The 25,607-nt window shown below is 42.7% G+C and overlaps 2 protein-coding genes across 55 annotated transcripts in view; both read right to left on the bottom strand.

Annotated features, from left to right (window-relative positions):
• Positions 1–19,752, bottom strand: part of ogdhb (oxoglutarate dehydrogenase b) — a 42,004-nt gene extending 22,252 nt beyond the window's left edge. For 2 of the 5 annotated variants that reach the window (XM_048258162.1, XM_048258160.1), the window contains exons 1-4: positions 19,598–19,752; positions 18,094–18,488; positions 11,572–11,760; positions 9,860–9,953 (exon numbers count right to left, since the gene is read on the bottom strand). In XM_048258162.1, the coding sequence (XP_048114119.1) occupies positions 9,860–9,953; positions 11,572–11,760; positions 18,094–18,324 (514 nt within the window). In that variant the 5' untranslated portion in view covers positions 18,325–18,488; positions 19,598–19,752. Of the gene's footprint in view, positions 1–9,361; positions 9,465–9,859; positions 9,954–11,571; positions 11,761–18,093; positions 18,489–18,650; positions 18,998–19,597 lie in introns of those variants that run through there. The other 3 variants (XM_048258158.1, XM_048258159.1, XM_048258161.1) reach the window with 3 other exon arrangements.
• A 1,203-nt stretch (positions 19,753–20,955) lies between these two features.
• Positions 20,956–25,607, bottom strand: part of LOC125304506 (calcium/calmodulin-dependent protein kinase type II subunit beta) — an 80,046-nt gene continuing 75,394 nt past the window's right edge. For all 50 annotated transcript variants that reach the window (XM_048258816.1, XM_048258807.1, XM_048258813.1 and 47 more), the window contains one exon: positions 20,956–25,241. The gene's annotated coding sequence lies outside the window, so the exon portion shown is untranslated. The remainder of the gene's footprint in view (positions 25,242–25,607) is intronic.

Below are 25,607 nucleotides of genomic sequence, written 5' to 3'. Positions count from 1 at the left end.
CATCAAGGGAGTAACCCTATAGCTTCTGAGCAAGCTTTGAATAATGTAAAGGTAACACCTGTTAAACTAACCTTAACATGACATTTACTGAGGGTAGAAAATGTTAAGGGCCCCATCATGACATTCTAAAGTGCATCGTCACTCGTCAAAAGTCTATTCGAATTTAGTAGGATGTCCAGTTCACATTGGGAGGGGTTTCATTATCAAAAGTGGAGCGCATGGCGTAACAAGGTGTTCCTAGGTCTTTTAACCCATTCGCGTTGGATGCTGCATGACGCAACATTGACCCTCCCGCTGGATGCTGCGTAGCGCAACATTGACCCTCCCGCTGGATGCTGCGTAGCGCAGCATGCTTTTTATTTAATGTTTCTAGGTGCTACAGAGGCTTAGATATTCAATTTTGGTAGACGTTGACAATTTTTAGTATGTTTTCAGAAAACCCTCAGGAAATAAGGTTATTTAGTCTAGAATCCCATAGGATTCTATAGGCGTTTTTAGCAGGCATTTTAGGAGTAAATGGGTTAATCAGTCATATGGGTGTGTTTGGGGCGTAACATCAATTTTAAATCAATGAGAATGACATCTGTCATTCCCTTTAACGGCGCAACGCGCGATATGTCAAATAAATGCATCGGTATTTTGGCATTCAACGGCGCATTTGAAGGAGGCTGCTTGCGAGACTGTATGGAATTGTCATTCTTAAACCATTTGCACTCGTCTATTATTTGAACTCATTGGCAAAGTGAAACTAACTTCACCAAGGTGTCAGTCAACGAAGACAGTTATATGCAGTTACTTTCACTATTGACTGACAATGGGTTACCATCAAAAACATAGGCTGGAAAAAGCAACACTTACCCTAATATTGCTCAAATGACTGAATAAAACAACATTTATCCTGCAGAGGAGTTGCTTATATCTTGTGACACTGCGTCTTCAGCTGTGCTCCACACGTGTCTGTCGCCTCCCCCCTAATCACTTTTAACCGTCGTTACCAATTTGCAAATGATGGTGAATAACTACTCATCATGAGATGTACAGTATTTCGTAATATCTTTATTCTTATTATGTTTCCCATTGTAATCGTGCAATTTGTAATACTTTGCATGGACATAATGACGTCCATGCAAATGTCCAATATGATGTCCAATATGACTGTTGACATGCACTCTTAAAATAGCATATGAACAACTCGCCATTGACTTCTGACGAGGTTTAGGTGGTGTATGATAGATTTTTAGACAACGCGTTAGGCCCCTCCCTAGGTTGTTAATTGCCACACCCCTGGGTGCAATGCTTAAAAAATAAACGTGCAAAATACCAAATTAAACTTTCCTCGGGTGAATAACGAACTTTACGCCATGCGCTGGAGCCCAAAATACAGCCCGTAATCTTATAGCCTAAACAACGCAACACTGTCAGACCTCTATTCTGTAGTCAAGGCAGGGGTAGCTCATTGCAAATAACCCCTTGTAACATGTGCATATGTTTACATGTTATATTCTTGTTTTTTTCCCCCTTTCATTTAATTATATATTTGCTTGAATGAAAAGGCCTTCTGCCTTTATGGGGACTTTTCATTTGAAAATGGGTTATTGTGATACTGCATGTAGGCTAGGCCTAGTTTAGGCTATGTCTGCTGCTCTTAGCCTAAGCCAGTCTTTGAATATCGAGTGCTCTAACCAAATGTCCGAAAAAATAAAATTTCCCTTAACATCGTCAATAGTAGCGAACTTTTGGCAACAAGTTTAGGCAGTAAGCCAGCCGTATATCCAGTTTGAGCATAGAGTTTGAGGGGGCGCTAAAAGTTTTTACCGCGAACCCACAACGACATATCGCTCAGGTCCTACTCGCACATATAAATAATATAATATAAATAAATTCACGCAAATTTTAGGATGTGCACTTAACACAAATGGAAAACATCATAGTTAGTGGTTCGAAAATGTAATACCTCATCAGATGACGTTTATTACTTTTTAATACTTTTAAATGCCCTTAAATTTGGCTAATTTCATTTACTACCTTTTAATACTTTTTACAACCCCGCGGACACCCTGGTGTGTGTGTGTGTGTTTGTTTATGTATGTGTACGAGTGTGTGTGTGTGTATTTGTGCGTGTGATGGGAGCAGGGATATGTGTGTGTGTTTATGTATGTGTGTGTATGTATGTGTATGAGTGTGGTGGTGGTTGGTGGGGGTAGTTGATCGTGGCATCAGGTGGTGGAGATGGATAAGGGGAAGCCCTGACCACAGTGTCACTGGGACAATGCCTCCTCAGGGACTGACAGATATGTGAGGCACAGAGGTCTGATACCAAGATTAATGCGAGAGAACACAATAACACAACACCACCACCACTCTGTCACTACCCACCTCCACATCCCAGGAACCCCTTATGAGAGGCCAATGAACACCACCGAGGAGAGAGAGCACTGAGGTCTGAGCAATGATTGACCTGCCTACCGGTATATTTGTGTGTATGTGTGTGTATGTGTGTGTGTAGCAGGTTTGACATTCCCCTGTGTACTCAATAAGCCACACAGAGAAGTTCCAGAACGCTCGCTGACTGCTATAAGGGCCTCTATCAAGCTTTGTGTGCAGGTTTGACCGTGCATGTTCAGGATGAATTAACAAAACAGCTGTCCATCAAATGCCTGTATAGAATGGTTTATCTACAGCTCTGAAGCCTCAGCATAGTAAGCAAGACAGATAAACACACTATCTAATCTCCGGTCGTGCAAAAAACCTCAGAACCTCACGCATGTGTTCTTAATGCTGTAGGTTATTTGACAGCAGATTATGATCAGAGTTTGCCTGATTCAGAAACACAGGATCAATGCCTCCTTTTGTCTCTTGTTGCTCGTTTTTGCTCACCAGTCTGACAGACTAGGCTGTTTTTTTTACGATGACCCTTCAACTTCATCAGCCTGTTTAGTGTATGTGCATGTGTCTGTCTGTGTGTGTGTGTGTTAACAGGACCTGCAAAACAAGACTGTGCTTCATTGAATTAACTGAACAAGAGGCCTCTGTCGAAGTCAGTGGTCTCAAACTCCCAGCCTGCAAGACAGCTTCTTGGGCCCTTGGTTGATTTACATTTGTGAAGAGATTCGAGCCATATATCAATTTTGAGTTTTGTTGGCTGTGGGTCAACTACGTTGTAGTTGTCTCGTAAGCAAATGTCTTTCTGAAGAAAACGCAAATATTCACCAGACACTTTGGCAGTTTAAAAAAAAATGTAGACAATTACGACTCATTCTTCATCATTCAATAATGAGCCAGAAACCTGTCCCGACAACCTTGCGCGAGGACAAAAAAAAAAACCCTAAAGCGCCAGTAACAGCAATCATGCAAATGGGGGGTCTATGAGAGGGAGAGAAAAGCAGAAAGACACGTCTTTCAGGAGAACCAAGAGCCAGACAAGACAGTGATGTGGCCATGAAGCTAGTGAAGCTAAGCAATATGAAAAGGAATTTAAAGAGGAACCGTTTCTGAATGACTGAAAGTGACCTTATGATGCAGTGTGCTAACATTGTACGCCCAGAAAAGGCATGTTATTTAGAAAGTAAATGGCAGTCACAAATACAATGGCAGAACGTAAAGAGATATGCACAGGTGTTCCCTATAACAAGAGCAGGGCTCTACAGTGCGCCCATTTCATTTCACTTCGCATTACGCGAAAGTAAAAATGATGGCGTCGAAAGTGCAAAAGATATTTAGGCGCACTGGTGCGAATGACTTCTAACCATGTCATTGTTTGTCTACAAAATACACTGCAACATCGAGAAACATGTGCAAACCATAGAATGACGTCGCGAATGCAGCATAAAAACTACACCTCCCATCAACGTTAGCAATTTATCGGTGTGACTCGCTAGTAGTCGCTTCTATCAAATCCAAGAGCCGCAGAAAAAAAAGCGAAAGTTAGACTAGCCAGCCAAGATGCAAAGATTGAAAAAATTAGTTCTTCTATCCACCGAATTCATCGGATATAGGAGTAACAGGATGAGATTCTGAGAATGCAGTGAGAGAAGAAAAGGTAACCTAACATGCCTTTTATCCCAGTTGACGTATTGGCTGCAATATGCAAAATATAGCTGTAGCGAACAGGCACAAAAGTAGCCTCCCGTAATACGCTTCCACGCATGCTTGTTTGTTTACACCGAATACAAGCTGAAGTGCAAAACGAAAGTAGGCCTAACGTTTGTCTACTGCCCCCATCAATGCAGATATTTCAACAAAAAAAAAAGATAAATTTATATATATATATATATATATATATATATCCTTGATAGCCTATGTTGGGTTTTGTGGAAGAGAAAATAGACTGTTTTAGTAGTAGTATTAGGCAATATGCAGTCAGATAGGTCACCATGGGCATATTTGGATTAGCTACAGATGGATTCATAAATAAATAAATTAGCCTACATTTGGCAGTATACTTAATATACAGGCTAAATGCAAATATGTCAATGTATTATATTATTTTACATTAACAAAATGTAGGAAAATGGAACAGACTGAAAATAAAGTAGGCATTGATCTTTAAAATCCTGTTTCCTGTAGCCTAAATGTTGTCAGTCATTCTTAATATTCGCAATTGGTGCACTGGCACATTTAACTGTTAGCTGCAGTCAGAGGTGGAAAGTAACGAAATACATTTACTCACGTTACTGTATTGAGTAGTTTTTCTGTGTATTTTGTATTTTTTAAGTAGTTTATAAAATCGGTATTTTAAATTTTACTTGATTACATTAAGTGAAGTATTGTACTTCGCTACATCAAAAATCCCATCCGTTACTTGAGTAACTAAAAAAAGTTAAGACTAACGAAAACAGAAAGGGAGAGAAAAAAAAATTGCGCCCTAAACCACTAGCCTAGTGATAATGATCAGCATATAGCCTACAACTAATGAATCAAGCTGGCGCCATGCAGTCTTTCTGAAATTGATGGAGATGGAGCTGGATCACGAGATGCATCAGATTAGCCTAACCTATGAAAGTGTATTTTCCGCTATTCCAATGGGTTGTCTCAGTTCGTTTTAGCACCAATGATAGATAGATAGATAGATAGATAGATAGATAGATACTTTATTGATCCTCAAGGGGAAATTCAAGATTGATTGCGGCGATATTCAAGCAAACACCATGGGATTTCGTGTTTTGACGTTTGTGCTCACCTTTCTTTGGAAAGAAGTTTATTAGCAGTCGTTTCCCCTCATTTTGATGTCTCTCTTTTTCCTGTTTTGGCCTTTGTTTTTAGTAACTTGACTTGGCTTTCTTGGAGAAAGACACTGCACCAGCAGCAAAACAATTAGCGGTCCACTACTAGCGATGCTCAACTAAATAAATAAAAGATATGAATCGTGCAGGCGGACTAAACCATTAGCTCTTTAGCAAGGGAGAGTGAGAGTGACCTTAGACAGTTTTCACTATGTTTTGTTTACAAAATCCAGTCAGTCAAACTTTACATTTCGTCTGACATTCATTTTGACATTTCATTTGGAAGTTAAAATATTCAGGTAAAATAAATATATGGTGGAAATAAGTATTGAACGCTTTTTTTTTTTTTTTTTTCAGTAATTAGCCTAAACTTCCAGTGAGTCTATTCAAATTTTCACCACACATTATATTAACACACATAAAAAAATCCAAACATAAGAGTTTTGTGTATTAAAGTGGAATGACACAGGAAAAAAGTATTGAAGGTGCCTACTAAGATTTTTCTTCAACACTCTGTGGAAAAGCCTCTGTTTGTAAAGACAGCTTCAAGACATTTTCCTGTATGACAAAATGTATTAGTTGCAGTATCAGGTGTGATTTTGGCCCATTGTTCTAAACAGATTCCAGGGGTCCCTCTTGTGAATCCTGATCTTTAGTTACTTCCAGAACTGTTTAATTGAATTTAATTGAATTGGCTGCCTTCAAGTCTTTCTGGAGCTTTCTCCGAGTGGTCCTTGGCTCTTGGAATTGACTATCCTTCTGACTCCCTGGTCAGAAATATTGCGAGGAGATCCTGTGCAAGGCCGGTTGATGATGCAGTGATGTTTCGTCCACTTGCAGATAATGGCTCCCATGCTGCTTACTGGAAGATTCTGAAGTTTTGAAATGCATCTGTAACCAGTTTCATTGATATGTTTTGCAACAATAAGGTTGCAAAGGTCTTGGGAGAGCTTTTTGCTTTTATCCATCATGAAATGTTTCTTGTGTGACACCTTGGTAATGAAAAACCTTTTTATAGCCCATCAATATGTAGGCTACTAAACAAGCTTATATTAATTTGCACAAATAGAAAGGATAACTACTCTCTAACTACTCGTTCCTTCCCTTTCCTTGCCTTAGTGCTTTTTCTTAGCGTGTTCAATACTTTTTCCCTGTGTTATTCCACTTCATTACACATGACTACTTATGGAGTTGTTTGGATTTTTTATGTGTGGGTTACCGGAGTTGTTACTAATGCCTGGTGAAAATGTTGTGCCCCCTGTATTCCACTTTTCAAGGGCCCTCTCCTTCCCACTTTTCCCCCCAGTTCGACGCCCTTTAATCTGCTGAACCTTCTGCTCGTTTCCAAATATAAAAAAACTCTGCAACTCAACATTGGCCTGCCTGCCTCAGCTGCTTGTGAGGGGCTTTTCAGTTGTGCTGGATTACTGTTCACTGCAAAGCGACCCAAGGATGAGTGCAACTAACTTTGAAAATCAACTACTGCTCAAACTTAAAGGAGAACTCCGTGATTTTTCACATAGATCTCCATTTCTCAACGCCCTTATCAGGCAAGTACCTCCACTTTCGCCATATTGCAACCCTTTTTGGGCACTTATCGTGCATCTATTTCGCAGAAATGCGTGTGCGTAAGGCTTCACGACACCAATCTTGCTCCAGCAGCGAGATCACAACAGATGATTGATACGATGTCTTCACAGCACACCACATGATTGGCTCAATGTATTCACAACACACCACATGATTTGCTCAATGTATTAACATGTCGACGTTTTGCCGTGGAAGGGTTGTGATATGTGTAGACAACTGCCATATTGGCGTTACAAACTAACCACATGCATTACTATGGAGGATTTTTTGAGTGCTGTATCTCCTCATTAGAAAGTCTCAGGTAAAACTGGTTGTTCTGGTACCCCCAAAAAAAAAAAAAAAGTAACTAAGTAACTTTTACTTAAAGTACATTTTAAATGAACTACTTTTTACTTTTACTTGAGTACATTTTCAGATCGGTATTTTAACTTGTACTTGAGTAATATTTCATCAAGGTATTGGTACTTTTACTTGAGTACAATATTTTCTTACTTTTTCCACCTCTGGCTGCAGTGTAATGTTAGATTATGTGTAAGTTAAGTACAGAAGTGACTGTGCGCCCAAATTTTTGTCTGTGCTCCTAAATTTTTTAACTTGGGCGCACAAGTGCTCCTGGAAAAAAATGTTAGTGTAGAGCCCTGAAGAGTTGCTAATATTAATTCACTTGATATCACAGACATGGGCTGTTAAAGAGAATACGCAACTAGCTATTTATCAGCGGTTTAAAATGACCGTTTTGAGATGTTGCCCTATTACACTGCCCTATGCACTGTGGCCCACAGGTCATTTCAGTTTGACCCCCTCTTCTGAGTGATCTCATACACAGAGTCTCCACACAGTGTCAATCCAGGCCCTGTACTGTACATGCTGTGAAAAACATGTCAGGAAAACCCCTACTAGTGTTACGCAACAGTGGTCTAACTGCTGGAGGAAGTGAACATGTGCTTTGGAAGAGCCATTCATGTCTCTTTTTCAGCCGACTACTCCAGCGTAACTCTGGGTAACAGTCTCTGTGAATATCGTGAATAAAGCTATAGTCGTCTTGGGAGTAATTTTGACCACATAAATGGCGACGAGGATGGGATTATTTATCTCTGAGGCATAGTGATGAGGACCAACGGCGCAGGACCTCAACAAAGTTCAGCTTACAGCTCCACCTCCTAGACTCTACATATTCACCATCACTACTGGTCACTAGTGATGGGCAAATTAAGCTTTGATGGACCACTGAACCACAGCAGTGTGAAGCTAGTGACACTAATAAAAAAAATCCAATATGGTCACCACATGTAGATTTTAACATAAAAGTCCTTACCCAAACCAGTAGATGTAACTGAAAATACTGGTTTACTTAAGGACTTTTATGTTGAAAATGTATATGTGGCAGCCATCTTTTTTTTTCTGCTAGTGTCGCTAGCTTCACACGGCAGTGGTTCAGTGGTTCACCAAAGCTTCATTTGCCCATCACTACTGTTCACCCATTCCATTAAACGCTGTGCAATTATGATTGGCTCGACTGGCTAAATCTATGAGTTGAGCTAATTAAGAGCGCTATAGACGAACTCAGTGATGCGTGTAGAGCAGGGAAGGATGAGGAGTCCAGGACTGGGACCCTGGAGATGCTATCAGCCATGTGGACCTGAGCTCTTCAGATAGATGACAGAGATGCTGCTGCTGCACGTTGGTACACGAGGGGATCAGAAGCCATCAATACAACAAATAACAACAACAACAACAACAACAACAACAACAACAACAGCCACCACCCAGCGCAGACCAAAGCACAGGGACACAGCGCTGAGATCGCTGGAAAAGAGCACCATGGCTACACGCACCAGACAAAAGAGACAGAAGTTAGCCAATTGCAGGGCACAAAGGCTTCCTGAAATGGCTGAACGGACCAATGATGAAAGAAAGAGCCGGAAAAGAGGAGGGGCCTCCCAAGAAAACCCATGTGACTGCATGCAGTGCCATCTGAGCCAGGGGTATGGGTAGACAAGTATGGGGGCGCTAACAAACACACACACACACACACACACACACTCTAACACAGATATTATCTACCAGTACTACGTGGCGTGATGCGACAGTGTAGTGAAAGGCTAGTGAAACTAATGGCCGTGACGGAGCATGCAGACAACTTAAAACTCTATGCCATCAACATGGCATCAGGTTACATCTCAACTGATCACGATCAACTACAGTTGATGGCGCATCGGTTGAGTGCAGGTGCACAGAGCACAAATGGAGATAGATGGGTTTTTTTTACAATGGGTAAATACCAACAGCCTGAACCCCCAGCTCAGCGTCTTCCCCTCAACCAGCAGAAAAGGTCCTTGTGTGTTTAACTAGACGTGGAAGCAAAACCAACTACCAAGCCAACAGAAAACAGTATTTACCCATTGCAAAAACAGACTGGAAAAGCTCAACAAGATGCAGCCACACCTCATGCAGACAAGGAATGACAGATGATGAGGACAATGAGGGGGCGTGTGTGCCACACCCTGTGCCAACCCCGGCAGAACTGAATGGGTTGGCCAGAACCTCACCAAGCTTGTCCGACGACGTTATTATATCGGTGGGGACGCATGAATCGAGATCGGCGTCCATAATCCCGAGGGGGTCCAACTGGGCAACGTGATGCCCACGAATCTGCAAGGGGGAGGAGGCGGGGGTAGTAACAGAGGAAGAGGAGGGAAATAAAGGAGAAAGGAGAGGGAGGAGCGGAAGAAGGAGGAGAGATGGAGGAAGATGAAGGAGAGAGGAGAGGAAGATGAAGGAGAGAGGAGAGGAAGTAAAGGAGGGATGAGAAGAAGAAGAGGGAGAGATGGCAGAGAAGATACGGGGAAAGGGGGAAGACAAAGGGGTGGAGACAAGAGACAGGACACAACCACAGAGAAAATAAAGAACAGACAGACAGACAGGACGGAGAGATGAAGAGAGGAGAAGCAGACAGGGAGGGGGAGAAGCAACATTAACACACACTGCAGCATTACTAATCACACACACACACACAGATACACACAGCTCCAGGGAGCGACTCTCACCGACTTCCTTTAAGCCGGCAGAAACTGCGGCATCGTCAAAATTTACACAACTGATTCCCAAAGGATCAAGCTGGGCTATGGAATGTCCCCTCACCTGCAAACAAGGCAACGGCTCAAACTCTCAAACACACACATGCAAACACAACTCTACTGTACATCTACTGATCTCTACCTTCTTTCTCTACACTCCGCAGATACACTCGTGGCACTTACCCAGCACTCCTGCATGTGCATCATGTGTTTGAAGGTTCACCGGTACATTCATATCTAATTAGATCTATACCAAGCACTATATCAACTGTATCTTTAGTCCTTCACTGCCTAAACTGCTTATCTAACCAATGTTTGGTTAAACTAATCTAATGTTTTATTAAAGAGACTTGCCTCCCTCTTTTCTCATAAGATCATTTTGACTTAATTTCATCAAGAGTCTTACAGGGAAGCTACACAAGGCACGTAACTGAAGCGCTCCGTTCACGATGTGTCTGTTGCAACAATTAGCTTCCACTATAATCAATGGAAGTAGCTACACCAGATGTGAGAGTGGCGCGTACTTTCAAAAAAATGTTCTAAAATGACGTCTTCTAAAATGTTTTTACACGTCGGGAACAGAAGGCTTCAGTTACGCTCCTGGTGTAGCTTCCCTGTTAGACTTATTTTAAGAGGTCTTATAGAGACAAATTTGCTTAATGCACATTTGGCAGCTGCCTGTGTCTTGTGTTAAACTAACAATAACGGTGTATGCAAGTGCATAGGTCATGTGCTGAGTGACACAAATGTGTGACTGGGAGGAAAAAGAGGATGTGAGAGGATGTGAAAAATTAAAATACAGAAAATATTATTTTATATATATATATATATATATATATATTAGAGAGAGAGAGAGAGAGAGAGAGAGAGAGAGAGAGAGAGAGAGAGAGAGAGAGAGACACAGAGACAGAGACAGAGACAGAGAGATGTAGAGAGACAGAGAGAGATAGAGATAGAGAGATATATATAGAGAGAGAGACATGTTTGCAAAAACGTAGGCATTGTAGATGAAGACACAGACATAGAGCAAAGACTAGGCATTGTAGCGAGAGAGGAGAGAGGAGAGAGGAGAGGAGAGAGAGATGTGGTGTGCGTATGTATGTACGTGTGTGTATGCACAACATGGCGGCAGGACCAAATGCTACCACGCCACTCTTACACACACGCCCCAGTAGTGACTTCTGGCGAAAACGCAAAGAAGCAAAAGTTGCAGCATTAGTAGGGAAGTGATTTTTATGTGGACTGCAACTCTGTGTGTGTGTGTGTGTGTGTGTGTGTGTGTGAGAGAGAGATAACAAAGGGTGCAGAAATGCAAAGTGAACGAGCACAAAGGACTGAAAGAGAAAGAGTGTAAAGGTGACTGAGTTGCGTTCTGTGTGACAGGTAGGCACATGAACAGAGAAACAAAAAGAACAATGAGACAAAGACAGAGGGTGTCAGCGTGTGTGTATGTGTACCTCACAGTGTGTATGTGTACCTCACAGTGTGTGTATGTGTGTGTGTGTGCGTAATGTACCTGTTTGGGTCTGATGAGGGACTGGGCAGCTAGATGTATGTGTGTGGTGTACCTGATAAACCCTGATGAGGGACTAGACATGTAGGCTGTATGTCAGTGTGCGAGTATGTGTTGAGGGATTGGACGGCCAGGTGTGTGTGTGTGTGTGTGTGTGTGTGTGTTGTACCTGGTAAGCCCTGATGAGGGACTGGACGGCGAGGTGATCCTCCACCAGTTTCTCCACGTTGGGCTGGGCGCCCACCAGAGCCTGGGCCTGGGAGAGACCCGACAGACTCACGCCCAGTGGGGGAGGACTCTGGTACGCCGTGCCCGGGGGGGCACCTGCATTAGCGTTACGGAAAAATATATCCCAAGACTGGGGAGAGAGAGAGAGAGAGAGAGAGAGAGAGGGAGGAAGTAGGATTGTTAATTGTATTCTGCATGTAAACATTGCTTTTACTTGTTTCTTCTTTGACAGTGCAAAAACAAAGCAATAAGCAATAAAGCATATTTAAATTCAGCCGACAAAAAAAAAAAAAAAAAAAGGCCTGTAACGTAACTAGGGGTGGGACAAAATATTGAAATATTGTATCAGACATTGTGATACCTCATTGGCACGCCAGTGCCAAATATCAATATTTCTATTAAATATGCAGGTCCTCTAATAAAATGGAACCAATTCGATCAAACCGGTAAACTTGCAGTGAAGGGAAAAACTGTCAGGGAGAAAATGTTGTGCAGTGCAAAAGCTCTGTTGCACTTTGTACTAATACTAATGAGAAGTATTATTAGATTTACTTCTTCAGTTACAGATACTGAGATGAATCGTAGTTGATTTTAGTGTTTCCCACAGAATTGGATTCAATTTGTGGCGGTAGCTGACTTGGACAACGGGGGGTGGGGGGGGGGATTAAGATCGTCTTGGTAGTGTATAGGTCTAATTGAGTGTCTGTCACTTTAAGATGTTCGTGAGGGAACCCTTGCAATTGTAACAGTTAAAAGGCTGCTGATGTGTGGATGCAATTCATAACGTTTTCTACATAGTTAAAATAAAGGTTCGTACTTCTCCTTGGGACAAGCACTTTTGAATTTTGGAAAACACTTTTCCATTTACATCAGGATTTTGCAAATAAAATGAGCCCTTCAACGAAATTGAAAAGTAGCTGTAAGTAGGCTAAGCATGTTAAATTCGACATCCAAACAGTATTCTAACGTTAGCTTTGAGATAAGTTATGCAATCAAGCAGAAGCCTAACTTAATTTAGTCTCCTCAATGTAGCCTACTATGTTGTGATAAGACCTTAGCAGAGTTAACTTCAATGCAGCAGTTTTGAACAAATTTGCGCAGCATGGTCACGATGCTAAGCAGATTTAATAGCAATTTAGCCAGACATCTTCTATGCAATGCTTCTTCTATGTGGCAACAACAATCCTTCAACAATCGTGAATATTTTGTTAAATGCACATACAGAGGAGGGGCAGCAGGCTACGAGAGAGCGTGGGGCGGGGCAAGGAAAGGCTGTGTGCGTAAAAAGCGCGGCTCAATGACAGGATTTTCTCTCATATTTAATTTAAATGAAATTAAACATAGAATATTAATGTGTGGCGGCCGGTTTTGATTTCGTGGCGCCCCGCCACAGATTAGTCAATGGATTTTCTATCAATGTATTGAGTATTGCAGAATCGCTGTAACATGATATTATTGTTATCGCGACCCAAGCATCCTGACCGTATCGAGTCATGAGTTACTCTGTGATTCCCATCCCTAAGCATAATGGAGAAAGACTGCAATATACAATGTACTGCAATGAAACTCATTTATCTCATTTCCTGTTTATTTTCTGCAGATCGACACTATTGATTTGGCCCCAGTAGTAAACAACTCTGGCACCGCTGGAAAGCTGCCAACTCCCACCACCCAACACTGTGCCAACTGGGCGTAAATGGATGTCCCACCAGGCCTGAGGCTCCCCTTTAGCCAAATATCAGTCACCATTGTGAGGGGTTGGCGTACCTTTCTGCTGCGTCACCCAAACACCCTGAATCTGAACTTATCGTCATGACAGAAGAGGAATGTGTGCTTTTTTTGTGTAAATATACACACACACACACACACACACACTGCACACACACACACACACTTTTGCCAAGCCCCAGGATGTGGGGATGTATTCCGCAACCTCCCTGATTTGACGTGACCGCTCACAGGGTTTCATAAGCTTGGTGTTCCCTTATGCAACTAGGGACAAACTTTTGGATCGAGCATCTGCTGTCCCAGTTAACTGACCTCAAAACACACACAGCAAACAACTGTTAGGGATGACAGGCCAAGATAGACGGACGGACGGACACACACACACACACAGATCTCACTAAGATGCTGGCCTAGTTCTGGGGAGAACTGACGACACACACACTGAACTCCTGACTCAGACATTCACACACAGGCCTGACTCCCAACACACACACACACACACTCTAAAGCTGCCTCTGGTCCCGAGGTCACCCTGCGTGGCTCCTGGGTCATCACCTGACCACATGACAGAGCAGTGGCAGCCAGTGACCTGACAGAGATGAGCTAACAGGCTTTCCAGCTTTAAGAGGCTCAAGGAGCTCAGGGTGTTAAATTTGTGAAGGCAGAGAGAGAGAAAGTCAAAGAGAGAGAGAGAGAGAGAGACGAAGAGAGGGTAAGAGAGAGAAAAGAGGGTAAGAGAGAGATGAAGAAAGGGTAAGAGAGAGATGAAGAAAGGGTAAGAGAGAGATGAAGAAAGGGTAAGAGAGTGAGAGTGTGGTGGATGGAGAGAGATAAAGACCTGTTTCTCAATGAGATGAAGAGTGTGAGACAGAGTGATGGGGAGAGAAACACAGATCAGACAGAGACAGATGAGACAGAACGATAGAGAGAGCGAGAGAGAGACCAGTGTTTCTCGATAACATGAAGAAAGTAAGAAACAGAGCAATGGAGAGAGAGAGAGAGAGGGTGGAAAAAGAACCGAAAAGGAGAAAGAAAAAAGACCGTGTGAAGGACAGACTGAGAATGAAAATAAGGATGACGAACAAAAGCTGTCTGTCTGTCGAAGAGAGTGTCAAGAAGACAAAAGACTAGATAGGAAACAAAGGATACTGTATTTTCCAGACAGACGGGTCAACTGAGGGGCGATTTAGCATCAGCAGCGCTGCATCTTCCTCATCTGAGCACTGCTCTTGTGAGGCAGAGGGAATGCAACAATGTGCACTGTGGCTGCTGTTCATTTGTATGAGGTAATCAGACAATGTGACAGGATATATTGCTACATACTGTACACATCATACCCCACCCTCCTGCAAGCTCAACCCTGGAACCACACCTATTTTAACCATCCGGAGAATTTACAGCATTTGTGAGTAACTCACACCCTTGCAATGTCTGCTTGAGAGGTTCATACCTGAACACTCGACTCCATTTGAAATCCATTCCTAATCGCACAGAAATTTTTCCAGAGGTCTTGTGTGAAAACAGCGTCCATCTGCTTTCTACCACCTCTAGAACTCTTCCAGACTCTTTAACCCTCATTTCCTGACCTACAGCGAGACCCTCACCAACACCTTCAATACCTCCCGCCTGGATTGTTGCAATGGTATCCCGTTTGGGCCGTCCCAGTGAAGCCCTGGCCAGATTCCAATACGCGCAAAACTCAGTGCAAGACTGCTCATCCACACACAGTCCTGGCAGCACATCACCCCAACCCTCACGCACCTCCACTGGCACCAAGGTCAGGTCCCGAATCTCAGACAAAATCCTCCTCACGTACAAACCCCTCAATGGCATTGCCCCCCCACCCCCCCACACACACATCCAGCACCTCTCCAGCCCTACACTCCATCCCAGAAGCTGCAGTTCAGGACAAGGGTCATCTCCATCCCCCACCCTAGACTGCAGACTTTCGGGGACAAAACCTTCAGAGTCTCTTCCCCTACCCATATGGAACGCACTCCCACCACACCAAAGCGAGCACCATGCTCCTCCATGCACAAGACGTGCGTCATTGACGCGCAGAGTATATGTTGAGAGGCACACAACACCCCCGCATGCCACGTTGATGACGCAATTCTCGTCACGCGCCATGTGTGTGGGACACAGACGCAGGGCTATATTCGGGCCCTAACCCTAACCCCTCCTGCGGTATCTTTAAAGCGTAACTCACGCCAAAATGCAACTTAGGGTCTTTTTGTGACAATACGGTCAATCTTAAAAGTGGCGCTTCGGGCTCAATTATGCTTTTAAACTAAAGTTTGACTCGGGTAAATTCACAAAATGACCCTAGGTTGCTTTTTGGTGAGAGGTACGCGTTAAGGACCTCTTAAAAATACACCTGTTCTCCAAGGACTATGTTCTGTAATAGTTTTCTTTCTCGTGTGTAAAGCGACAGATGCATTGTACATATGTTATCATCACTACTCTTAGCCTATTATCTGCACTAACTTACGTCAACCACATTCATAACACATCTACACACACTCACATGAAATAGATCTGTCTGGCAATGTGCACACACATGCACAGACTTGCACCCCCTTTTCTGTGTGCGCACACATACAGACTCTCTATGTGTGTAATGTACACTCACACAAACAGTATCTAAATACACGGTTTACGTTGGAGTGGGCCGAGAGGCTTGATTTCCCAGTGGCAGCTGATTGGGTGAACCAACAGGAGACGAGCCAATGCATGGGGGCTGGTTTGGAGTTAGGGTTACAACCCGTGGCCACACACACACACACACACGAGACACAATCACCTAATATATGCAGGTACACAGGACATCTCATGGCCGAGCGCACGTGGAGATTCTAAAACAGAAGTGTACATGGAAAGGGCTGTTGTGTGTGTGTGTGTGTGTGTGTGTGTGAGTGTGTGTGAGAGAGAGAGACAAAGTGAGGACATTAGTATTTACACTCCACGGAATAGGCCTATATTTCACCACTCTGTCTATGAAAAGGTCATGTCTGTGATCAGGTTCTCTCTGTAGTAGCAGCACAGGATGAGGAACCAACAGGATGCAGATGGCATAGAAATGTTAAGGTCACAGGACACAGGGTCTATTTCACACTTCTCTGCCACCTACGATCCCACGAAACAACACCGGGAAATATCAGTCCCTTAGGGCGATGCCACACAAGGTTACTTTTTGAGCAATGTTACAGACCAAACACACAACCTGAAAAAACAACAACTGATGCCCAAAATCGATGTGAATGTACCAAAACAACAATAATCAGGATCACCACCAGTAACATTGCTCAAAGAGTTGCCCCATGTGCCCTCATCTTAAGGGCCATCTAAGCCTTCTAACCCTTGCCCCAGGCAAGTCTAATAATGGGGCAAAAAAGTTTCAGTGCACTGCTCTCCACTGCAATTAATCTTTCCCACCACAGCCAACCCATGACTTCTCCAGAGCGCTGTCTGCTGCGCAGAGATTCCCTTTCCCAAAGCCGGGCCCACTTCTTAGGAAGGGGAATGTTTTGGGACGGAGGATGTTTTGGGAAATCAGGCAGCTTTGGCAGCGGTTATGGGTGTAATTGCAGAGGAATGTTCAAACCTCACTTGGTGAGTCATGTGTTGAGTCAGCGATGAATCAGTGAGCGTTAAGGACAGACAGAAAACCCAGAAGGGACTATGCTGGGGCACGATCAGATGGTAATGGCTGGGGCAGACTTGATGGTAAATACAGTTTTGTTCTGATCCTGGTTTTGTTTTGATTATAGACAAAGGGCTAGTCTACTCTAGGTTTGAGAATAAACGCAGGTTGATTCTGATCTAGGTCTGACATTACAAAACCGGTGCATTGCTGATATTTCAGATGATCTTGCAGATGAGAGAGAGAGAGAGAGAGAGAGAGAGAAAAGAAAGAAAGAGAAAGAGAAAGAGAAAGAAAGAAAGAAAGAAAGAGAGAGAGAGAGAGAGAGAGAGAGCTCTTACATAACACCTGTCAGAGAAGGAGACTGCCATTAGGGTCTGAGACGGACACTGCCCAGAGGAGGAAGTGAGTAAGTGACTCGTTACGAAACATGACTGCCCTTCTCACAGATGACCTTGAGTGCTGGGCCACGCCAACTGCTCCCCAACTTTCAACATCATTTTTTATCTACCTTTCTCTTTTAGGTATAGTTTAAGTATATATACTCTTTTGAGTATTGATCCCGTGAGGGAAATTTGGTCTCTGCATTTATCCCAATCCGTGAATTAGTGAAACACACACAGCACACAGCGAGATGAAGCACACACTAATCCCGGCGCAGTGAGCTGCCTGCAACAACAGCGGCGCTCGAGGAGCAGTGAGGGGTTAGGTGCCTTGCTCAAGGGCACTTCAGCCGTGCCTTTGCGGCAACCCTCCGGTTACAAGTCCGAAGCGCTAACCAGTAGGCCACGGCTTTACTATCTGTCTATCCATCAATTTGCCCACCCAGTTTTCTTTCTCTCTCGCTCTCTCTAAGTACCGACTACATAGGTTCCTCTATTTACACAAGATAAAAACATGTCGTGGGCAGACAAATGCATATGCAAACACACAAAACATGGACAGAGGTAGGGTTTTCCTAAGGCCAGTTTTGGCTCTCTTTCAGTGCCCTGTCCAAGGGCACATTTGAGGGCATGGATACGGTATATCCGTCTTCAACCCTCACTGCGCTTCCCTTGCCAAACACTGGCAGACGGGGGATGCCAAGCTTACCTTGTGCACACTTTTGGGGTTCTCCAGCCAGGCATAGTACATTTCCTCAACATAGTTCGAACTTGTTCCATTGAGGAAGGGCTCGGCTGCGACGGGCGCCGTGTAGCAACGGATGTGCTGGAACGTCCTTGGGGCGCCCGCCGCCGCCGGCCGCGTCTGAGAGGCGCTTTGGGCAGTCTGTGAGGCCGTGAGAGGCCGCAAGCGTGCAGCACAAGTCCTTAAGCGATGCATCGCAGTCTTTTAAGCAGCGCACGGCTCTCCTGCCTCTCCCAAACAGTGCACGTCTCGGAAAACACGAAGGAAAAAGGGTCCCAGAAACGATGACTCAGATGAAAACTTGGAGCCGATCCGTCTTCCAGTGAAGAACTCTGATGTTTGATGTTGACAATCCGACTCTGGAGAAAAGTGGCAAATGAGATCGACTGTGGTATGATTTCACAATAACTTAATCTTATCCAACTAGGAAACACATTATACATTATTCATCTATCGAAGTTTTTTGAGCTATCAAAAAACAACTGTATATTGCTACACAAATATAACATGAGTTTACAAACCTAAATTGGCTTGCTGCAAGGAGATAACGATCACTAACCAAGTTGTCCAACTTCTACTTGGAATATTTTAACCATCTGTTCTTGTGCTTGTTCATTCACGTTATTGCTATGGGCAGGTCGGCTGGCGGGTTGTCCAACTTATTGCCAGGGTAGCAAGTTATCATAGCGCGCAAATTAGCCTAATTTCTTATCTAGTCATATTTTTCTGATCTGGAGAGTTTAAATGGTTTTAGCCGCAATAACAGGAACACAATAAAATTAACTGAAATTATTTACAGATAAGTTAACTTGACATTAGCTAACACAGATAAGTTAAATTGACATTAGCTAACAACGTTAACTTATGTGACATTGACTAGCAATAACAACAATTTTCCCCACAGTCCCTGCTAACAACCACCCTTTCTACCCATCCCAACGATTGCTTAAATCGTTCACGGTGATTAACTTAATCATTCCATCTTAGTGCACCCATCCCAGGTTTTATGATTTTACCACCGGCAACTTTAACCTTGTTTGCTTGATTTAACTATGCGGAGATAGGATACAAATATTGTAGCTGCTAGTTTGTATTCTAGTCTATGTATAACGTTAAGTCCCATAGTAACGCACACTAACTGCTAGTGCTACCCTTCACAAACGTTGGCACGTAACGTTTTACCCACTTCTACCATGAAGTTGATGTACACGGAGTTCACATTATTTCGGAAAATCTATCGCAAGAGCATGTGGACTAACGTCATTCAGGAAAGCTATTTCTGGTGCACGAGTGAAGCAGCCCTCACGTTTCCTCGGGCAGACCAACGAAGAGTTAGCTGGTTCCAAAGCTAGCCTGCTATCACTAACGTTAGCTAGGTAGCTAGCTAGAAGGTTTGGTTGGCTCACTTAATCTATCCTGGCAAAAAAGCAAAGCCCCGAATGACTTTTAACGTTGAATGGTACCTTACCTTATACGATCGCACAGTGCTAGGTGGACTTACACTGAAAATAAACCACAAAACCCCTCTTCGATTTAAAACGTCTTGCTAAGGCTTCCTTGCAGTTGCAGTAACGTTAATCGTATGCAGCATTTGACCAGGCTTGGAAGGAACACACGCTCCCTGCGTCACACTAGCGTCAGACGGCATGGTCAGCACTTGAAAAATAGGCCTACCCTATTAGGTGTGCCGCTTTGGTGCTCTCACACGAGGAACATGGCAGATTTAGAAACACATCACTAACACATTTTGTAAAATGCATATTATGAGTGTTTACTTTTTAGCAATAGAAGGCCACAGCTGGCCTCATATTATGTCGTTTATTTTTATATTCTGGGACTGCAGATCACTGCTAATTTCGGCATTAGTATCATAATATATCTTTTGATTTCCAACGCATAATACATTATGCAGGCTTACATGTTTTCTATTAAGCATCATCACACAGAGCATGCTAACCAATCCAGCAAAGCTACCATGCAGCTGTCAAGATGATGTTTTAATAAGCTACTGGTCAGTATTTATTTCAGCAAAACAGTCAGGAACCGTCTATAATAATAATAATAATAATAAAAAATACATTTCTAGACACTCAAAGATGCTTGCTGATCTAATTGTCTGTCATGAGCATAGCTTGGGCTTAGTTCCCATGTATTTTGAAACCCTAAGGAAGAGGATTTTTACCCATAAACTGCATAACAGATCCCAACCTTTTTTCTATCAGTAGAATGTTTCATCACAGAAATACACTTTTCAACTTATGCATGTTTTTTTTTTAAACCCATGATGTCCATCACAATATGAACACTTGTAGACATAGTCAATATAACACCTGTGTCTTCATTATTGGCAAAAATAATGGATTAAGACCTTTCTGCTGAGATTTCTACTGGGGACCCATTTTTCAGTTAGAGCAAAAGCTAAGTCTTTCCATTAGCTGTTCCTTAATTGGTGACTTGACACAAAAAAAAACGTACACTCTTGATTATATCCCAAAGGCCTGTCTCGGACAGCTCAGAATGTTTTCTGAAATCGATGTCATCATTACATCTATCTGTGCTGAGTTGTGGAGCAAGATGTTTGTGGACACCTCGCTTCTGATGGACACTGACCCTATAGGAAGACTTTGTACTGTCTTGAGAAACAATTACACATGATCCCTGCTCTAATCTAATCCGAATTATGGCTTTGTTGTCAGAGGCAGGCGGTGAGATGAGAACCTTCATTCCCACTGAGATTACTTGAAGCAGGGAGACAGACACTCCTCTGATTGTAAGCATCCTACAGAGGAGACAATCTGCCCGAGGTTGAATAAAAAAACAAGTTTGTGCCTTTGTACCGTAATTTTTATTGATAACATATCGATAACATCTTAACACATTTCCTTAACTTTTAGAACACAGAGCACATTGGAAGAACAGAGCAGCAGTACCAGGAAGAGTGGAGAGAAATATTAATAATAATAATAATAATAACCTTGTTGTGTAATCTTACAGGATTCACATAATCTCATTACACATCATGAGATTATATACAAAACCCCCCCTTCAAAAACGAGAAACCAACAGATCTCAAAGGCTCAGCGTCAGAGAAACCATAAGCAAAGCAACTGAAACAAATACAGGCAATAGGATTAGGGATCAAAGGACATAAAAGAAACACTACAAAGAGCCGTGGCTTGATGTTGTAAGAGCAGCGAGGTGTCACTAAAAAAGGAGGGATTCGGCACTAATGAACTCTTTCCTGTCTCTCCGTCTCTCTCTCTCACACACACACACACACATACGCACACACTCATACATTCACAAACAAACACACACACACCTTCGTTTCATCACTGGCCTGGAACTTTACAGCATACTTTTAAGAGCGCTCTAACTCCCACAGTAGTAATACTTTGCATAACAGTGTGATCCAATTACCATTGCCATAGGGATGCACAGGCAAACACTGGCTTCTTATTGCCATAGAAGAACTATGAAACTACTACTTAATTACTTGTCTGGTGAGTATGGAAATCATCTCACTGACTCAGCAAACTTGCTGTTCTCACATCTGTTTGTGAAGATAGAGATAGATAGATAGATACTTTATTGATCCCCAAGGGGAAATTCAAGACCATGTAGGTCCACATTCATGGCATGTTGCTGCTGCAAGTGACTTTCTGCTAAGGGCCAAAGTGAGCTGGTGAACATAGATGTCTGGCGCCCTCTATGTGTTGCCATTATATTTCACGTCTCAGCAAAATAATATTGCAGCGCAAAACAGGGGCTCTCAGTAAACTCTGGACTGTGTCCATGGTAAACGCTGCAGTGCTTCTGCATGATACTCAGCAGTGAATGAACCTCCGAAGCATGCAGTTCACTAGTATCATCCGCACAACTAGACACATAATTTCCCATGATGCACTCTCAAAGCCAGCATGACAAGCTTGGATTGTTCAGGCAGAATAAAAAAAAACTGCACAAATTAAGACTCCCAAGTCCTCAGTTAAAATTCATGACCATCCTACCCTGCTCAAACAACAAGAAACCCTGTACAAAAACATGCAATACAATCATTGTTACTTATGCCATGATAGTCATAATCGTCATTATAATCATCATCATCATCATCATCATCATCGTCAAAAATTGGTATATGCACAAAATTTAGAAAGAAGATAGAGGATCATAACTCACCAGCATTCAGTAAAAAAGAAATCAACGATATGAAATAAAAACACCAAATGTATCTTCATTTTGAATTTCATGCAAATAGATGCCACCTATGTCATCACTACATAATTGTTGTTGTACAATATACTGTATGTATGAAATCTTTAAAAGTTATTGTTATATTCATCTGTCATATTTGAGTATTGAGTATGCACTGTGTGACACAGATAGAAGAGAGAACATCACTATAGAATGTCAGCATGCTGTTTCAACCGCTGTTCCGAGGGGACAGAGGCTGGTGGGACGGATGAGGCCAGACTCTGGGCCACGCCCAGTACGGATTCCTCTGATGTCTGAAGGCAGTTCTTTATACATTTTATAAACATTCTTTCTAGGTTTTGATCTCTTAACTCGCTCTAACTTAACATAACCGGCTCTGGAGAAGTTCGAGAGTTGAAAACACTGAAAACGCAGGGTGAAACCCTCGAAACCCCTGGTCTCATACTTTCTACCAAGAAACACCCCCCACATCAAACCAATAGGGTTCAACATGACAACAGAAAAACAACAGATATCACATTGTAGAGGAGAACAATTATTATTATTTTTTTTAAATCACAAGAATGATATTAAACAGATATGCTGCCACTGAGAGAATCTGCTTCACATCTCATTATGTCATCATCTCATTATGTCATGTACATTCCATATCTCTACACAGATCAAATCTGCATTCAACTAACAGTATAAACAAAGAGTATAGAAGTAACTTCTATACTCATTGGTATAAACTGTGCTGGTTACCAGGAAGCTCTTGCATTATGTTATTACTTATCTCTATAGCAACGCATTCTATTCACCTCCAGGCTTCATATTGCCGTTGCATTGTGGCATAGGAGCAAACAAGAACATGTGTGCCTTAATGAACACATACACACACACACAAACTGTCATGTAAACAAACATATATGGGTGCTATTTGTGTATGTGTGTGTGTGTGTGTTTCAACGTAACCATGGTAAATAGATATGCTCCACTCACAAATATCCAGTGGAAAATAATAGCTCTCTAGAAGCTGATGCTGCCATACATTTCTGTAACTAAATAATATCTGTGCTTATTTTATAGTCTTACCCCCTTTACCATGATTTGCAGCAGTAGCAATTCTTTTCAGCACCTCTTACAAAGAAAAAATAAATGAAGACTTTCTTGTTCACCTCAGCAGTTAAACAAACATGTAATGCCCATAGACACCACATTGGGTCTTACATAAACTTATAGGGAAAAATAAACCCTCCACAAAACATCTATTTTCTATGACATACAAAAATAGGGTGAAATAATCAGAATATAAGTCAGAATGAAGAGAAATCAGAAGTGAAAAGGGGGATATCAATGATCAGGTGCCTAAGAGATGGTTCCACACCTCCTGTGTCATTTCCTGTAAAAGCCACGCATCTCCTCACTCTAGCCCACCTCACTTCCCCACCGTGGGTTGAGTCAGCACGCGTTACCTTCTCTTATTGATGCAGCTGCACTGTCAAGAGCAGCCCTACGCCTTACTAGATCAAATATCCCCTAGGTTATAAAAGCTCCTAAAACTACCATACAAAGATCCCATAAGAATTCACTAAAAATCCTAAGACTACCCAGACTAATTTAACTATAAACGCACCTTATGAGTGTGTCCAAGTGCAAGTGTATCTGGACACGGTATTAGGCATCCATTGTACACTGCACTGGGATGCTAGCTCTGCCATTTCATACAGAAGCCCCTGGAAAGCATCAAGCCTGGACTGAAAGTAATGAGTAGGACTTAGTGACAATGTATGTGGCTCAGACACAAAGGATTCAGACGGAGTGTTTCATTTAATCTAATTATAGCTGTGGAATCCTGACGGTATTTGATGTTTAATTGTAGTCATGGCAACACCAGAACTATCATAATTTTACCGAAAGAGGTGACATGTCAGATCCTATTTTGAAGAAACCAAGATTAAACAGAAGTACCTCCTTAAGAAGCATAAGAACACACAGATGGCCACTCAGAGTTAGGGGGCGGACAACAGTGGAACCCTACATCTCTCTCCCCTCAGCCAATCCACTTCCTGTCTGAAGGCCTTTCCCACAATGCTTTCCTTCCGCTCACAAGCTGCGCTGATCAGTAGTCTTAATGACTTACAGGTAAGTGTGTAAAATTGTAAGTACATTTCGTATTACTCAAGCACATAAAAAACAGCCACTGAGAATAATACTGAAAAAAAAATCATGCATTTCAAAAAATACAAATGAAAAAACAAAACAAAAGTTTTTCTTCTGATAAAATAGATTTACCACTGGCATCAAGAATTATACTATTAAATATTAAACCTCAATAGAACAACAGCATTACCAATGATGATGAAAGAAGTAGTAATAATAGTAGTAGTAATAATAATAATAATAATAATAGCAATAGTGGTAATAATAATAATAATAATATGAACTTCATTTGAAGGTTCTAATATTTCTGACCCACCCTCGTCACAGGGTGTAACACTGTTTCCAGTGAGGGGAGACATGGGAACAGAGGGTGCGGTTCTAATGCAGAACACAGGAGCTGTGAGTCTTGATCTGATATGTGTGCTGTTGTTCCTTCCAGAGGAGGCAGGGGGTGGGGGGTGAGGGTGCAGCTGAGGGTAATTGCGCTTCAGAGGAGAGTTCAGATGGCGGGACAGAGGTCAGTGAGGCTGCAGTGTGACCCCAGGCCCCCAGGGGACGATAAAGAGTGACGGTGTGCATGCGATGTGTTGCCTGGACAGGGTTGGTGCAGAGCTGGAGGCCCATGGGCCCGACCGTGGAGGAGGCTCCCCAGCCTTGCACTCGTTCTCCCCTGTCCTGCCTCCTTCAGTCCCTCTCTCCATCCCTCCATCTCCTGCCCACGACAGCACACCAGTCAGACGCACCCAATGCAGCTCCTGCTCTCCATACACACACACACACACACACACACACACACACACACACACACACACACACACAAAGGCAGAAGGATCAGCTCTTGAAATTGTTGATGCTGGTTGGGAATGTGATGGTTGCAGCTGTTTCAACATGAGCATCATCTCACTCATAGCTACATTTGTGTGTGCATGTGTATGTTTGTGTTTGTCCGTGTGTGTGTGTGTGTGTGTGGGTGTGTGTGTATGTATTTGAGTGTGTGCATGTCTTTGTGTGTGTGTGTGTGTGTCTGTGTTTGTGTGTGTGTGTATGTGTGTCTGTGTGTGTGTGTGTGTTGTGTGTGTGTGTGCATGTGTATCCTTGTGTGTGTTTGTGTGTGTCTGTGC

The sequence above is a fragment of the Alosa alosa genome, chromosome 12 (genome assembly GCF_017589495.1).
Source record: "Alosa alosa isolate M-15738 ecotype Scorff River chromosome 12, AALO_Geno_1.1, whole genome shotgun sequence".
Taxonomy (NCBI): Eukaryota; Metazoa; Chordata; class Actinopteri; order Clupeiformes; family Clupeidae; genus Alosa; species Alosa alosa.
The sequence above is the reverse complement of the archived record's forward strand: the minus strand, read 5'-3'. Positions and strand labels throughout refer to the sequence as shown.